Source organism: Bos javanicus, chromosome 4 (assembly GCF_032452875.1).
Source record: "Bos javanicus breed banteng chromosome 4, ARS-OSU_banteng_1.0, whole genome shotgun sequence".
NCBI classification, from domain to species: Eukaryota; Metazoa; Chordata; class Mammalia; order Artiodactyla; family Bovidae; genus Bos; species Bos javanicus.
The window spans coordinates 77210735-77228163 of record NC_083871.1 but is presented as its reverse complement, the minus strand read 5'-3'; the positions used below and the strand labels follow the sequence as shown (position 1 = coordinate 77228163).

The following is a 17429-nucleotide window of genomic DNA, read 5'->3' as shown; positions in this document are numbered from 1 at the left end:
CTCACAGAGAGGAATTCTTCCGGTTAATTAAATCATAGAAATTTGACAGCAGGCCGGCAGTGGGACATGCACTAAGGACAAGAAGAGTCACAAAGAAACTTTAAACAAATCGTTTTCAGTAATCATTGTATTAGTAATAATGGTGGTGGCGGCTTAGTCACTAAGTTGTGTCCAACTCTTGGACCCTAGGCCCTGTAGCCTGCCAGGCTTCTCTCTCCATGGGATTTCCCAGGCAAGCATACTGGAGTGGGTTGCCGTTTCCTTTTCCAGGCGATCTTCCTGACCCAGGGATTGAACCCTAGTCTCCTGCATTGCAGGCAGATTTGTTACCCACTGAGCTACCAGGGAAATATAATATTGGTATTGTTATTTTGCAACTGTTAAAATTGTTTTAGGATTTATGGAATATAGTTACATTAGCAACATTATTCACTGGCTTTCATCCTAGGAGAATTGGGTGGGTGCAGAGAATACCAAAGAAGATAATCAATCGGCTTATAATCCTAAATTTGAATTCTATAAACTCTGGAGGTTTTTCTGTTAAACACAGAATGCTTATTTCCTCACTCTCTCTGGCACAGAGCCCCAGGAGGCGGTAGCACCCTTGGTGAGTGGTGGTGGGCCTGAGAACAGCACTTTACTTTGGAAGCAGCAGTGCCCATCGGAATAGTGGCAGATTCCACTATGCCATTAATAGTGGCGGGAGAGGCCGCCAATGGCCTGTGGTGTCCTGGCGCATCCATAAGATGACTAAAAAAGTTGGCTTAAAACTCAACATTCAGAAAACTAAGATCATGGCATTCAATCCCATCACTTCATGGCAAATAGATGGGGAAATAGTGGAAACAGTGAGAGACTTTATTTCTGGGGGCTGCAAAAGCACTGCAGATGGTGACTGCAGCCAAGAAATTAAAAGAGACTTGCTCATTGGAAGAAAAGCTATGACCAACCTAGACAGCATATTAAAAAGCAGAGACAATACTTTGCCAGCAAAGGTCCATGTAGTCAAAGCTATGGTTTTTCTAGTAGTCATGTATGGAGAATCCCAGGAACAGAGGAGCCTGGTGGGCTGCTGTCTGTGGGGTCGCACAGAGTCGGACACGACTGAAGCGACTTAGCAGCAGCAGCAGCGTGTATGGATGTGAGAGAGTTGGACTGTAAAGAAAGCAGAGTACCAAAGAATTGATGCTTTTGAAGTGTGGTGTTGGAGAAGACTCTTGAGAATCCCTTGGACTGCAAGGAGATCCAACCAGTCCTTTCTAAAGGAGATCAGTCCTGAATATTCATTGGAAAGACTGATGCTGAAGCTGAAACTCCAGTACTTTGGCCACCTGATGTGAAGAACTGACTCATTGGAAAAGACCCTGATGCTGGGAAAGATTGAAGGTGGGAGAAGAAGGGGATGACAGGATGAGATGGTTGGATGGCATCACCAACTCGATGGACATAAGTTTGAGCAGGCTCTGGGAGTTGGTGATGGACAGGGAAGCCTGGCATGCTGCAGTCCACAGAGTTGGAAAGAGTCGAACACGACTGAATGAACTGAACTGAATGGACCGATCACCTTGGGTGGTTTCAGGGAACCGGCATTGCTGTGAAAGCTATGGCCAAAGAGAAAGGATGATGCATTTAACTTCTCTGAATGATTGGTACCTCAGGGTTACCAGAGTCTAGGAGGGAAAAGCCCTCTTTATGTAAATATTTCTACTAATAGAAGAAGGAGGAATGGCGGAATTAGAATGTTGAAAAATATCATATCCAAATATGAGGCAAAGGGGCCAGTCCATAGCCATCCAAGGCAGGTCACTGCCCCATATCATGTGCCCCCTGATGGAAGCATTCTTGCAAAAAACATCACACTTGAGTTAGATAGAGCCTCACAGTCTGTAGGAAATGCCCCTCCCTCTCCCTCAACTGCATTTATGAATGCTGTTATCCTCGAACGCCTCTAAACCCTCTAGAATTTAAGCGCCTGTCCAGGCTCTCATTTGCCCTCTGTGCTCCCTGGCCTTTCTCTTCCATGCCTACCCTGGTGATCATTGCATCTGTGAGAACAGAACAGGTAGGCTTACATGTGCAGGTGGTTGGTTTCCTTTAGTTTCCTCTGTTTCCCTGGGTGTGGCAGCTTTGGAGCCTTGGAAGGGTTGTGTGTGCATGCAGGGGAACCTGTTGGGGAGCAGGCAGCGGACTCAGGCCCCACAGTCAGCCGAGATGAGGCATGGGGACCGCTCTGTATCCTGAGGTCTCTGTATCTCACTCTTGATTCCCTTCCCCTCAGGACCACCTGATCCTGCTCTGTGGGGACAGCTTTTATAAAGAAGGAGAAATTGGAGCCTAGACGGTACCTGCAGTGCCCTGTGTCTCTAAAGAGATACTCCAGACAGTACCAGATGTTTGTTCAAACAAATCTAGAGTGGTATTGCTTTCCTGGTTTACTGTATTTTCTACATCTGCAGCATGTGTGGTAGTAATTAAGGCATGAAATGACTGTTCTGAACCAGTCTTTTCAGAATCTAGAAATATTAAACTTTGTTGCAGTTTAAATTGAGCCATATGAAATAGTCATTTTTATGGGCAGAAAACCACTGAAAATTAGCACTTTAATTTGATCAAGTCTAACTTGGCCACCTGATGCGAAGAACTGACTCATTTGAAAAGACTCTGATGCTGGGAAAGATTGAAGGCTGGAGAAGAAGGGGACAACAGAGGATGAGATGGTTGGATGGCATCACTGACTCAATGGACATGTGTTTGAGTAAACTCCAGGAGTTGTTGATGGACAGGGAGGCCTGGAATGCTGCAGTTCATGGGGTCGCAATGAGTTGGACACAACTGAGTGACTGAACTGAACTGAATCTAATGTTAATTAATATTAGTAAAATTGTATTACATTTGTTATGTTTTGAGTTGTGACTATATATGGTCACTCTAATTAACCAAAATGGTTAATTAAGTAGCTTCTCCTCTTTGCAACCATTTTGGACTATCTAGAGAGTTTAAGAATCTTCAGCATCAACAAACCCAGTTTCCCCCTTTCAGGATCAGATTTGACCTTGAAGAAGTTAAAAGTGAGCTTGCTCAGGGACATACTCTTTAGTTTCAAAGTTGTATCTTAAACTCAAGAGTCCTGGAAGCAGGTAGAGGCTTTTGTAGGCTGGGGGTCATGGAGGTGTGCTCTGTCCAGGCACCCCTGGACTGCTGTGCCCCAAAGCAGACAACACTCAGCCTGAAACAGGCAGGTTGGTGCTCCCACTGCATCAGGGACACCGCGTGGTCAGGAGGGGGAGCCCCAACAGTTCGCTCAGCTTGCTTGTTCATTCTTTCTAACTTTGTGGTTTGGTTTTGCAGAATGGTTGAACTTCCAAAATAATGTCTTTCAGCTGGCTATACCATATTGGCTAGAAATGTGGGGAGGCCACCTATAGGCTCTACATGCTAGAGATAGTAGGCAAGGTGTGCTGGTTTAGAAAGAAGATGTATTGGGTTTAGTAAGAAGATATGCTGGTTTATATAGAAGATACGCTGGTTTAGTAAGAAGATGTAATGGTTTACTTAGGCTGACTGGTTTAGTAAGATGGGCTGGTTAAATTAGAAAAATCCACTGGTTTAGTTAGAAGATGTTCTGGTTTAGTAAGAAGATGCACTGGTTTAGTTAGAAGATGTGGTGGTTCAGTAAGAAGATGTGTAGGGTTAGGTAGAAGAAGCACTGGTTTAGTATGAAGATGCGTGGGTTTTCTTTGCATCTTTTTGTGCACGCAGCCTGTTTGGATTTTGTCAGGAGTTTCAGGGTGTTGCCTGCCTCTTTAACTTTTTCAAAAAACTAAACAGCTTCAGTGGGGTTTGCAGAAGGAAGCTGTGGTTTATGGTCTTCCTGTTCATTCACATGTTTTTTTCAGAGGGAGGGCGAACATCTGACCATATTTTTCAACCAGATCAGAAGTGAACAGAGGAGAATGCACAGTAACTGTCGGCAGAGGGGGAGGAACCAGAATTCCTCCAGAGAAATTCCTCCTCAGACAGACTTTCCGACAGGGTATCCCATGGAGAACGAGGTAGGTGCAAGCCCAGTGTGGAAAGAGCCATCTAGAATGACTGTTGGGTCCTGTGACCTTCACTTTGCGAGCATGGGGTGGTGGAGGGTTCCTGCTGGCTTCCGCGTCTGAGAACCGGTGGCCGGTGAGAGAGATTGAGGAGCTTTTTGTAGGTGGTTGGGTTTGTCCATATTCGCCTAAGGAGTAAAAAGACTGTGGGTGTCAGGTCTGCTGTGAATTTATAGTCAGTCAGGACCCAAGATCTGAGTTCGAAAATGGTTTAGGGAAAAGGTCAGGAAAAAGTGCAGTCCTAGTCGCGGACTCGCGCCTGAGTTTCATTTATGACGCCCAAGGGAAGACGAAGGGGCCGTGTACCTGGCCCAAGTGGTCTTGGCTGCCCGTGGAGGGTCAGACGCTGGGTGTCAGTGGAGCAAGCTGCTGCAGTGGAGGGCAGGTTCACACCCAGCCCTGAGATGGGGAACTTGAGTCTGTAAGGAGGTCCTGGGGCGCTGGCTGTGTCCTGTTCTTTATTTAGGACTCCGAGGCACCTAAGAAAGGCTCTTTTTCTGTTGGTAGGCGCTGAACTACTTAACTTTATAAATTTGTTAATTTGCATTACAGGGAGTGTTGGAAGGTAGTTGGAGTTAAAATAGGCAATATTGCGGTGCCGTTTTAAACAGTGTACTTATAGGCGAGAATTTGTGAGGGTGCCTTGCCCACCTGGCAGGTCTGAACCTGGGTGGAGTAGCCACTGCCTTGCCCAGCTGGACAGAACTGTGGCTCTGCCCACCCTACCCTCTGGCCTTGGTGTTTTCCCTGGCTTTGCCCTGCAGCCCTGTGGAGCCAGAGCGTTGCCAAGCTGCTGTCTTCTCCCTCCCTCAGCAGAAGGGGCCCTGGGGCGGGGACAGGGGTCCTTCAAGGTATAGCCCCAGTGCTGGGCACAGGCTCGATGCCCGTTAGACATTTGCTGAATGCCCACTGAAGGACCCCAGGGCCTTGCTCTTGAAGCCTTTGTTCAGGGGCAGTTCTGTGTTACCTACTAAAGGAGTAAATAAGGCTTCCTGAGCACTGACTGGGGCATTTGAGGTTCCCAGCACGGGTTTCTTTCCTGCACTGCCACACACTTTCTCCAGAACGTGCTGAGCTGCGAGTTGTGCCCGAGGAGCGAGTTGGTAGGTGTTTTCACCTTATCATTCCTTTTGGTCTCCAGGTAGAGGCTGCTTTTCCAGGAGTGGTTGTGCTGCTTCCTCAGCACATGCATTTCTTACTGTAAATTAATAAACAGACGCTCTGACAGAGAACATAGCCTCTGAGAATTTGTTTAGGATATGCAGATACTCAGAGCCTCGTCACCTCAAGTGAAAGTCTAGGCCAGGCTGTAATCTAACAATGCTCAAGGCCAGCCTGACCCTGGGGCCTTCCTCTAGGAAAGTACTAAGTGGACCAGAGTCAGTTGTGTGTGTTTAACTAAAAGCTTCATTTGAGATTTCCAACTTCAAAAGTTATTTCAAGCATAAGATGGAAAATACTGCAAGAAAAGTTTTTTAAAAAAATATTTATTTTTTTCTTTGGCTGCACCAGATCTTTGTTGCAGTTTGTGGAATCTAGTTCCCTGACCAGGGATCGAACCCGGGCCCCATGCATAGGGAGTGTGGAGTCTTAGCCATTGGACCCCCAGGGAAGTCCTTTACCAAGAGTATTGTAAGGATCTAGGGATCACTTTCGGAGAAGGCAGTGGCACCCCACTCCAGTACTCTTGCCTGGAAAATCCCATGGACGGAGGAGCCTGGTGGGCTGCAGTCCATCAGGTCGCTCAGAGTCGGATACGACTGTGCGACTTCACTTTCACTTTTCACTTTCACACATTGGAGAAGGAAATGGCAACCCACTCCAGTGTTCTTGCCTTGAGAATCCCAGGGATGGGGTCGCACAGAGTCGGACACGACTGATGTGACTTAGCGGCAGCAGCAGCAGGATTCACTTTGGAGCTAGTTCTAGGAAGCAGCGTGTGTTGCACGTGCGACGTCTGCATGAAGCCCTGCGTCCGCCCCCTGGCTCTGTGCCTTGGACCCTCAGCCAGTTCCTTTCAACACTCAGGGCCCCGTTTCTTCACAAGAAACTGGGACGCAGATGCACTCTGGGTGGCATCAGTGCCAGGGCAACATTCACCAAGAGAAACTGTGCTTGGTGTTGTGCTCTTTCCAGGGGCTCTTTCTTCCGTCTTTTGGGTCGAAGATTATAAAATTGTTGTGATGATGAACACGAGTGCTCAATAAATATACCTGTTGAGTGAAGAGTAAACAGTTGCACAGGCTAAAACCATTTTTTAAAAAACTATATTGATTTGGAGGCTATTCCAGTGAATTAAAGAATCCACAATCATTTAATGGAGTCCTGATTGTGCATGTCAAGAATATTTTTAATTGTCAGTGTATTCTTTTTTTAAGCAACTTATTGACCAGAGACGTGTTAATATGTCTTGTTACCTGAATGTTATTGACCAGAGACATCTCAGCTTTCACTTACATAACAAATCACTGGCCACAGGTGTTAGTTTCTGCAAAAATCTCATGGTCAATAATGTATTAACTGGAACTTCCTTTTACATTTCATGTTTAAAAGCACCATTAGTTCCAAAACCCTGAGGTGCCGTCTTGTTCACTGTGTTTCTGGAAAAGCTGAGGGGCCCCCACCATGCCTGCCATACCCCAACTCCCAGCCGGTGTGCTTTCTAGTTCCTGCAGTGGGAGCTGGGCGCGCATCTCCTGTGTCACATGCCTGCTCTCTTTGGGTGGAGCAGCTGCCCCCGTTCTGCACTAAAATGGGGCGAGGCAGCAGAGGAAGGCTGCAGGTTTGCTAGGGTGTCTTTGTTTACACAATGGTTTCAACATTCCACTTTCTAGAAAGGCTCAGCCACCAGTGAAACTTCTTTGGGGCATTAAGAAAAAGCACATGGTGCCTTGTGTATGCAAGGCTAAGGACTGAGTTTGGGAAGCTGTGTCTGATTCCCAGTCAGTTAGGCCACGTTCACGCTTGACTAGGTGGTCTGGTGTGCGGTCCGGGTTGCAGGGGCCGCTCCCTTTGCCTCTGCTAGCCTGTGAGCAGTGGAGGTCTGGCACCACACTCCATCACAGGGCATGCCTTGTTGCCAGGGTAGCTCCTTTAAATACAGGACATTTTGGCACTGAAGCATACCTTTGAGGCACCTGACTAGCAGTTCTCATTGTGGGTTTAGTCCCTGTTCATCTTCTGTGGGCTCGGTGGTGACCGCCTTGAGGGTGGGGATTCTGTCTCATGCCTCCGCAGCACCTTCCTGATGCCTGGCTGGCAGAGGCACCAAACCCCTTCATTAACCAGTTTTATTTCTCCCCTGAGGGGTGCTGGGTCACAAGAGGTAAAGGCAGAGGAAGGCGGGGTGGGGCTCAGCATAGGGAAAGCTGATCCCTGAGCAGTAGGGGCATCTGCAGCAGGCCGTCCTGGTTTCTTCGGCTGGCAGAGTGTCTCCTTAAGGTGGGTTGTAGGTCTTGGGCTCTGGGTCCTTTCCAACACAGACTGACTTTATAACCCGTCCCTCATTGTTAAAACAACAGCTTGGGTTGCATGTGGTGTGTGGCCCTGGTGGTTTGGCTGACCTTGGCAAAACCTCTCACCTCTGAATTGGTTTCCTGTTGCTCCCAGGTGTAGAGGAGTAGCAAGGTGGAACATCAGACAGATTGAACTGAGCTGTTTTCACGCACCGTCAGATTCAGGATCAACCATGTCTGTGCCCCCGCTGGTTATGATCTGAGAGAGTGAATTCTGTGAGGTTAATAGGTAGAAATGGTGTAGGGACAGATGTTTGCTCTGGCCAGTTTCTGACATAGGTCATCTCTGTAATGTGTTAACATTCCTTGGTATTTCCACAGCTCTAGGGCAGTGCCTTGTACATCATAGAAGCTGGGAGGCTCTCAGCGCAGATACACAGTCAGGGAGAACAGGACTGAAGCGTCATCTGTGTGGGATGTCAGCCAGAGATGGAATCACAGTTCAGTATGGCCTGGCCTGGCCTGCCGCAGTCACGCTGGTGAAACATGATGTTTATATTACTCCATTCCCAGCTTCCCTTTCAATGTAAAGTTTACTATCGGTGCTTGAGTGGGAAATTGTGGGTGACCGTTTCCCACCATTTCCATGTGAGCCCTGCATGGCAACAACCTGGTCCAGACCCCGCCCCCCACCCCCGAATTTCACCTGAAGTGCCCCACCTTCTTCCCTCCCACTCTCCTAACTTGTGCTGGGCTGACAGTGCCTGTGGGAGGGAGGAGAAAGAAGCCTGAGAGGACCAGGAGGGTGGTCTGTCTGAGAGCTGGGATCACCCGTCACGGGGTCCTCCAAGGGGCACCCTCTGTCCACTCAGCAGTTCTGAGACGGTGGAGATGACGCTGTCTGTGTGATGATGGTATTGATTATCTTGTCATGGCTTAAGTGTTCAGTTCAGTTCAGTTGCTCAGTCATGTCTGACTCTTTGCGACCCTATGAACCACAGCATGCCAGGCCTTGTCCATCACCAATTCCCGGAGTTTACCCAAACTCATGTCAGTGTAAGTAGCTGTAGATGGGAACTATATCCTTAAAATAACAATGTTTTGAACAATTTCACATATATAAACAAAAAGTAAATGAAGGCCCACATGCACGTTGTCATGATCATCCCTAGCCCTGTGGGCCTCATATCAGCATTATTTTACACCCACCCCACTCCACATCCAGTATGAAGCGCTGAGGGGCTGCACTGGGGTGTGGAGCAGCAACTAGGCTGATATTCGCCACAAGGAAGGGGTTCTCCAGGATTACTACTCTGGGGGATCAGAGGAGTAAAAGGCAGATATCCAGGTGCCAAGTACTCAGGGGTAATGAGCACAGACCAAGGAGCAGAGGAGAAAACCCAGACTCTGGCTAGAAGGAGCAGGAAGAATGCTGGGGTTCACTTTGTGGAGGGTGTCTTTTGGGTGGGGTGGCCTTTATAGCTGAGCGTCTCAGTGGGTGTGGGGCAGGCCCTGCAGGATCTCCCGGGAGGCCCCCAAGGCCTCACCTGCCTTAGTGGGGGAGTCACTGCCCCTCTCCACCTGCCATCTGTGAGACTGACGGGCTGACGAGGCACCTCACAGAATCATCGGCTCTGTGGCATTCTTTTGGGTGGGATATGGCGGGTGGCTGAATTTCCCATGCAGAGGAGAAACGGAAACGAGAGCTTTTAGAGCATGTTTGGTGACATGTACATTGTTCCTATAAGTGTTGGTCAGAGGTATCCCTGCTGTGGGTCCTGCCCAGGCAGGCAAGCTGCAGCATTGTAGACAGGACAGTGAAAGGTGACTTCTCCGTCTGGGATGGGTCACCAGCTCTGGGTTTTGCTCCCGTGTTTAGTGACGTTTCCCTGCCAGGTCTGCATGCTGGTGTGTTGTCTTTGCTTTTATGTTCCTTTGGGTGACTGGAAGTGATCACCTCCAAAGAGCCCTTCGGAGCTGCTGGGAGGGGTCCAGACCTTTTTCTGGGCCCGCAGGCGAGGCTGACTTCATTCTCCCTGACCTCCCTGGTTCTTGCTCTGCAGGTTTACTTTGATTGCAAGATTGGCCCTCAGGCTGGTCTAGACACTGATTTGGGGGTGAGGTTGTTCACCTAGGTGTTGGTCAGCGCCCTGAGCCCCTGAGGCCCTGGCAGAGGGAGGGGACAGTGGAGCACAGGCCATGCTTTCACAGGAGAGCGTAGAGGTGGCCTTACGACTGTTGACTGCATTTTCTGTTGATGCCACAGCCCTGGGCACACCTCCCCACCTTCTCCGAAGACTGCAGTGAAGTGACCCTGCAGTGAAGTGACCCGGCAAAGCCGGGAGGGGTGGAACAATGTAGCATTTTTGTCTTGTGGGGGAATCTCCCGTTTCTGCCCTGTTTTCATCTCCTGAGTTTACTCACCTTGAGAACTGTCCTTTGAATCTTCTAAGTGTCTGTGAACAGGTGAGGGACAAGCCCCTCGGTACCCGAGGCAGCCCTCGGCCTGGCCCACCGTGGCAGCAATGGCCAGCCCTTGCCTGCACGGGGATGTGGCAGTGGCTTGGGCCACTTCTGCTTGTTAGCCGTGGGTACAACACCAAGCCTTTGTGAATAATGAACTCCAACCATTGCCGTTTCTGCCTGCAGCCTGGAATTGTGTCGCCGTTTAAACGAGTATTCCTAAAAGGTGAAAAGAGTAGAGATAAGAAAGCCCATGAGAAGGTGACAGAGAGGCGCCCTCTGCACACTGTGGTGCTGTCCCTGCCCGAGCGCGTCGAGCCCGACAGACTGCTGAGCGACTATATCGAGAAGGAGGTGAAGGTAAGTCCACGGCCGCAGGACACACCTTGCCTGTCGCCAGCAAAGGCTCTCAGTGCACCACACGCTGCGGTCTGGGACCCGTCCCCACGTGCACCTCGGCTGACTCCCACTCGGTGGTGCACCCGTGGTGGTATGTCTGATACCCGGGTGCCCAGTCCCCAGATTGCTCTTTTCTGGCCCCATTTCTGGTTTTCTCTCCGGGAGCAAGCCGCCTCCTTACTCGTAGAGGCTGGCCGTGAGTTTCAGTTCCTTGGTAAAGGCTTAGAGCTGTCCCCTGTGTCATTGTCACAGCCTAGGACACAGGCTTCTGAATCCTGTCAGAGACTGTGCCTGCTTGTGGATTAACAGAACGTGCACTGCTGTATTTTTAGTGCTTTCTCTAAACACTGGAGTGAGAAGAAATGAATACAAAGGTATAAAACTGTGCGGTCAGAGAGAATGGGAAAGGGGGCAGCAGTAACGAGCGAGCCCCATAAACTTGCAGAAGGTGCTGATGAAGGTGGGGTAGCAAGTTCACGGAGCCCTCGGAGCTGGACCCTCGTCCCTCAGAGGACGCAGAGCCGTCCAGCTGGTCTTGGGGGTGTGTGGGGGTGTAGGGAGGCACCGTGCACATTGTGAGCGTGTGGAGGGGTCCGCTCTCACCTGGCGTGGTGGGAAGTGGGAGGTCTCCCTGGTGGAGACTCAGCACTAGGGGGACTTTAGACATGGGGGCACCTGGCCCAGGGGAGGGTGGGGAGAGACCCAGTGGGAAGATGAGCAGATTGAGTCAAAACCTGTCTGGAACGGTGAGAATCGCCAACCCCGTTTCCCTAAAGCTTTCAGAAGGCCTGCAACCAGGCCTTTGCCAAGAGGGATCCTCAGAGGGATGCTTTTATGTGGAAGCCACGCAGCCCACAGAAGTGCTTCCTCACATGACCCTGCTGTGACCACCCCGCCAGCCTGAAAGAAGCGATGCTCTGCAGCTCTGCCTTTGCTCATGGCTTCCGTCATGGGCAGCCAAGGAGAAGTACATGTTTGAGGAAAAACGTGTAACCTAGGGACAGAGCCCAGCACAAACACAAGAAGTAAACGTGAATGCAGTGGCTACAATGCAGAAACTGGAGGAAAAATAAAAGTATGTGGTATTGTTGGAAAAATAAGAAATACTGTTAACTGTGAGATAACAGGAAAACAGGTGGAAACGAACTTTTGGAATTAAAAATATCTTAATTATATATCATAAACAATTCTTTAGAGGGGTCAAAAGGTAAAGAAAATCATCCAGAAAGGATAACCAAAAGATAAAGTAAACACAGAGGAGAGAGAAAAATTGCAGAATCTATCCAGGAGGTTTAGCAGCTGACTCATGAGAAGAAGAAATGGAAGAGAGTGGGAGGAAGTTGTTAAGACAGCAAGGGTGTTTTGCAGAATTCACCAACAGACATGACTCTCAGATTGAAAGGATCCCTTTCTGGTCATAATAACCAGACAAATCAGCTCTCTAAAACATGAGCCTGCAGAGCCCATTCTGACGAGGTTCCTGGGGGATGTACTGCCTTAGTGCACAAGGATGCACCAGGGGAATGGAAAACACAGGTCCAGAACTGGAGTTTAGGCACAGGGAGGAGCAGAGGGAATTCCCAGGACAGGAATCTGAAAAACAGACTAGAGCAGCTCTGGGAGAACAGAGTGCGGATGGTTTTATATGTTGGGGTAGAGGCTGCTGATGAATTGGGAAGACAGAATGTGCTTTGGAAACAAAGCAAGTGATAGGGTAGGCGTATATTACACCATGAAAATTTAAAGTTTGGGGGACTTCCTTGGTGGTCCAGTGGTTAAGAATCTACCTGCCAGTCCAGAGGATATGGATTTGAACCCTAGTCCGGGAGGATTCCACATGCAGTGGAGCACCTAAGCCCATGTGCTGCAACTACTGAAGCCTGAACTCCAGTGCCTGTGCTCTGCAACAGGAGGAGCCACCACAGTGAGAAGCCCAAGCACTGCAGTGAAGAGTAGCCCCTGCTGACTGCAACTTGAGAAAGCCCTTGCAGCAACAGAGACCCTCTGCAGCCATAAATAAGCAAAATACTTTTTTGGGGGGAAAAAAAAAAAGTTTGGGGACTTCTGCTTCCAGGAAGATGGAGTCAACATTTTCCCTTATTATTCCCATTAAATACAACTAAAAATCCTGGACATTGTATATGTAACAACTATAAGAAGACTGAAAGGTAGAGAGATGGCAGAGCAGACCTCAGGACCCAAGCTGCGACCCAGTGGTGAGTTCCCCAGTTCTGTTTTCCCTGGTGTATCTCAAGTCTGGAGCTGAAGAAGCTGGCAAACAAGAAGAACCAACAAAATTCACTCCCTCTGGCCAAAAGACCAAGAAAAGAATGGCTTAGCAGGACAGAAAATGTTTAGCAGTACCTGCTCAGTTCCAACCAAAGGTGACTAAAAAACCTGTGGCCCCACCACTGCTTCTGCTTGCAAAGGCCAGGTGGGGACCAGAACTCACCCCAGAGGAGGCTGAGTAAGGAGCAGAGACTTATCCCTGAAGAATGCCTAGTGGAACTGAGGTAACAGTGGAGACGTGGGGAGCCTGGAATTCTGCCCTCAGACAGCAGCAGTGACACACACCAGCCCTCCTGTCAGTGGGGGCCGCTTGGGGAGCTGGAAGGCCAACCAAGCTCAGCAGGGAAGACGAGCCCTCCAACTCAGGTGGCAGCAGGGGCCAGTGGGGAGTCAGCCCCTCCACCTGTGCTCCCTCCCGCTGTGGAACTAGAGCAGATTTTCTGACATTTGTGTCATCAGAGTCCTGGAGGGAGAAGAGATGGCTGGCTGGGGTGGGGTGGAGAGAGCTGAAAAACTGATTAAAATAGTCATGGTTGAAACTTCTCTGATTTGGTAAAGAGACAGACTTAAAGATTCAAGAAGTTGCGTGCACCACCAACAGAATAAACCCAACACAGTGCACACTAAGACTTGTCATAGTGAAACTTCTGAAAAGTGAATACAGAGAGTCCTGAAAGCAGTGAGAAGGAACACTTTACCCATGGGGAAGACAGAATGACAGCAGACTTCTCATCAGGGGCCAGAAGGAAGTGACGGTCATCCTTCAAATGCTAGGAGACAAGGGCTGATGAGAAAGCACTGAAGACGACTCTAGAGCACCCTTAAACAGCAGCCCAGAAATGGGCTGGTTCCTTGAAGGGCACAGACTACCACAGGTCACTAGTAAATAGATCACTTGAAGAGCCCTATAACTATTAAAGTAGTTTAATATCTAATTTGAAAACACCCGTAAAAAACTTCACCAGGCTCAGGTGGTTTCTGGAAAATTGTATCAAGTGCTTAAAGAGTTAACAGGCTGCACAATCTTCCAGAAAAACAAGAATGGAGGGAACACTTTTTAACTCATTTTCTAAGGTTAAATAAATTGCAGACATGAATACAGTTGCTTCTAAGTCACCTCAGTCGTGTCCAACTCTGTGTGACCCCATAGATGGCAGCCCACCAGGCTCCTCTGTCCCTGGGATTCTCCAGGCAAGAATACTGGAGTGGGTTGCCATTTCCTTCTCCAATGCATGAAAGTGAAAAGTGAAAGTGAAGTCGCTCAGTCGTGCCCGACTCTTAGCGACCCCATGGACTGCAGCCCACCAGGCTCCTCCATCCATGGGATTTTCCAGGCAAGAGTACTAGAGTGGGGTGCCATTGCCTTCTCCAGTGAATACAGTTACTTAGGTATAAATCTAATGAAACACGTTAGAGTTCGTATGCTGGAAGCTACACAACACTGATGAAAGAATCAAAGATATGAATAAATGGAGAGAGATACCACGTTCATGGTTTGGAAGATGCAGCCTAGTTAACATGTCAGTTTTCCCGAAACTGATACATAGGTTTGATACAATTCCTATCAAAATTCCAACAAGATATTTTACAGATACGGACAAGAATATTCTAAAATTTACATGGAAAGGTTTTGAAAAGAGAAAAATGAGAGCAGTCAGTTCACCTGATTTCAGGATGTACTTTAGAGCTTCAGCAATGAAGACTGTGTGGTAGCATCAGAGGGATCAGCATAGTAATCAGTGGAACAGCATCATGAACCCAGAAACAGACCCTCACAAATATACCCAACTGATTGTTGACAGAGGTGCAAAGGCAAGTCAGTGGAGGAAGTGTCTCTTTACCAAATGGTGCTGGAGCCAATGGACCCCCATGGGCAGAAAAATGAACTACACTCTAAACCTCACATCTTACACAAAAATTAACTCAGAATGGACAATGGAATTAAAGGTAGAATGTAAAGCTATAACACTTTTAGAGGAAAAACATAAGAGGAAATCTTCAGGACCCAGAGTAGGCAGAGTCCTTAGACTTGACACCAAAAAGGGGACAATTGGTAAACTGGACTTCATAAAATTTAAAAACCTGTGTTCTGCCAAAGAATCCATCAGGAGAGTGAAAGACGAGCTAAACACTGGGAGAAGATATTTGCAAGCCACCTATCTGCTTTGCAAGCCACCTATCTGCTAAAGGTCTTTTATCTAGAATATATAAAGAACTCTCAAAGCCTAATAATAGAAAAGCAAATAATCTGATTAGAACACGGGCAAAAGTCATGAAGAGACGTTTCATACAAAAGAAGGTATTCAGATGGCAATAAGCACATGAAGATGTTCAGCATCACTAGCCATTAGGGAAGTGCAAATTAAAATACAGCGAGACATCATTGCATACCTACCAGAATCACTAAAGTTAAAACATTAGTGAGAATACCGAGTGCTGGTAAGGGTGGGGAGGATCACTCTTGCATGGCCGATGGGCTTGTAAAATGGTGCAGCCATACTGGGAAACAGTTGGGCAGGTTCTTAGAGACTAAACCTGAACTGCCATGTGACCTGACTGTTGCATTCTGAGTATTTCTCCCAGAAATTATGAAAATTTAAGTCGACACAAAAGCGTGTACATGATTATTAAAAGCCACTTTATTCATAATAGCCAGAAACTGGAAATACCCAGATGTCCTTCAGTAAGTAGATGGTTAAACAAGTGAGGGACAGCCATACTGTGGAACCCTACTCAGCTGTAAAAAGGCGAGAATTACTGATTCCTTCAACAGTTTCCAGGAATCTGCAGAGCATTAAGCTCTGTGAAGAAAAACCAATCCCCAAAGTTAGATACTGTATGATTCCCCTTTATAACATTTCTTGATATGACAGAGTTATTGAAATGGAGAACAGAGAGGACTTGCTAGGGCTTAAGGAGGAGACCAGGTCGGTGGGAAGTGGGTATGCCTGTAAAAGAGAAATGGGAGGGACCTGGTGATGGAATGTTCTGTAAATTGACCATGTAGTTAGTATCCCGGTTGTGGTCCTGTGTGATCATAGGATGTTTACCTTAGGGGTGACACGGTGTGGTGTACAGTGGATCTCTGTGTATTCTTTCTTACAACTGCATGTGATTTATGATTATCTTAAAGGTTTTTAAAAAAATGAAAGGTTATGCATAAAGTTGTGATTTCTGTATGTCTTGGCACAGTCATGAAGTAGAATTATACATAACAGAATGATATAAGTGCCAGGTAATGCTTAGGTAATAGATAATCTAAATGTGAGAGGAAAGGAAGAAGTGGGAGTGGTGGTAGAAGAGAGGTGAATCTTTCTTTGCCATAACTGGAGATCACCAGCTCCTGTCTTAAATTGATGAATCAGGCAGTAGCAACGTAAAACCTTTATTTAGAAAGTTAGTCCTAGTCCAGAAGACCCAGAGTTGCTGCCCCTAGGGAGCGGTGTATAGCGTTGCCTGGATTGGGGCCAGATTGTTCTTTGTTAATAAACACTTTGGGGGACTGTGTAACCTTTCTTTAAACTTCGCACGTGTTTTACTTTGATGAAATAAAAACTGTGACAGCAACAGAGCCTGCTAGTGGTGAGGAAACTTTTACTCCCACATACTGGAGTGTGGTTCTTTATGGAAAGTATTTTGTATTTAGAATGAACATTACTAACATGAAAGTGCGGAGAAGGCAATGGCACCCCACTCCAGTACTCTTGTCTGGAAAATCGCATGGATGGAGGAGCCTGGTGGGCTGCAGTTCATGGGGTTGCTAAGAGTCAGACACGACTGAGCGACTTCACTTTCACTTTTCACTTTCATGCACTGGAGAAGGAAATGGCAACCCATTCCAGTGTTCTTGCCTGGAGAATCCCAGGGACGGGGCAGCCTGGTGGGCTGCCGTCTATGGGGTCACACAGAGTCGGACACGACTGAGGTGACTTAGCAGCAGCAGCAACATGAAAGTGAGAGGCACGTAGTAGTAGCTTTCTCTGTGTTAAATGCTTGCTGTGTACAGCAACACTGTACCATTTTAACTCTTTTTCTCCTTGAATCCCTACCCTGCCTTTTTAAAGCAGAAGCATCCTTCCTCTAGTTGCCATCCCAAGCTGACATTTGTCCCGGAGGAACACAGTGCAGTGCAGGCTTGGGCCCTGTGAACTCACACTCTGGCTTTGAATTCTGGGCCCAGCAGTGGGCACTCACATGTGTGATACCAAACCCAAACCCAGGATGCTTCCCCCACCTCACCCCGGGATGCTTCTTGATGAAGCATTTAGAAGCATCATCAAGCATCTTGGTTTCTTAATGTGTCTTACTTACTGTATTTTTAAAAGTTAAATACATAAGTTATGGACATGATGCAAAATTTAGATGGTGAGGAGATTCCTGGTTTTTTGAAAAGAGGTTCCCTAGTCCCCACCCCCACCCCACCAGAAGGAATTCCTGGCATCAGCTTCTTGTGTGCCTCTGCAAGGGGGATTTGTCAGTACACAAGATCACACGTGTGTGTCCCCAGATGATTACCTAGTGGGTCCTTTGCACCTTGCTGTTTACAGGCAACAATGGATCGTGACATATCTTGGAAGGTTGGGGCACATAAAGCTGCCTTGTCCATTTCGCTGGCTGTGTAGTAGTCCATTATTTAGCGGAACCATATTTTTATGTAACCAGTGATCTGTTCGTACATATTTGTCTCTGTTACACACATTTTACTAACTCTCTAGGTTAAATT

General features: G+C 47.8%; 1 protein-coding gene across 9 annotated transcripts in view; it reads left to right on the top strand.

Moving 5' to 3' along the window:
• The window catches only part of CCM2 (CCM2 scaffold protein), a 53405-nt gene that overhangs the window by 12340 nt on the left and 23636 nt on the right, over positions 1 to 17429 (top strand). For 5 of the 9 annotated variants that reach the window (XM_061414415.1, XM_061414412.1, XM_061414411.1 and 2 more), the window contains 2 exons: positions 3897 to 4052; positions 10205 to 10378. The exons of 1 other annotated variant lie outside the window; for it this stretch is intronic. In XM_061414415.1, the coding sequence (XP_061270399.1) occupies positions 3954 to 4052; positions 10205 to 10378 (273 nt within the window). In that variant the 5' untranslated portion in view covers positions 3897 to 3953. Of the gene's footprint in view, positions 1 to 3896; positions 4053 to 7930; positions 8095 to 10204; positions 10379 to 17429 lie in introns of those variants that run through there. 3 more of the 9 variants (XM_061414417.1, XM_061414418.1, XM_061414419.1) reach the window with 3 other exon arrangements.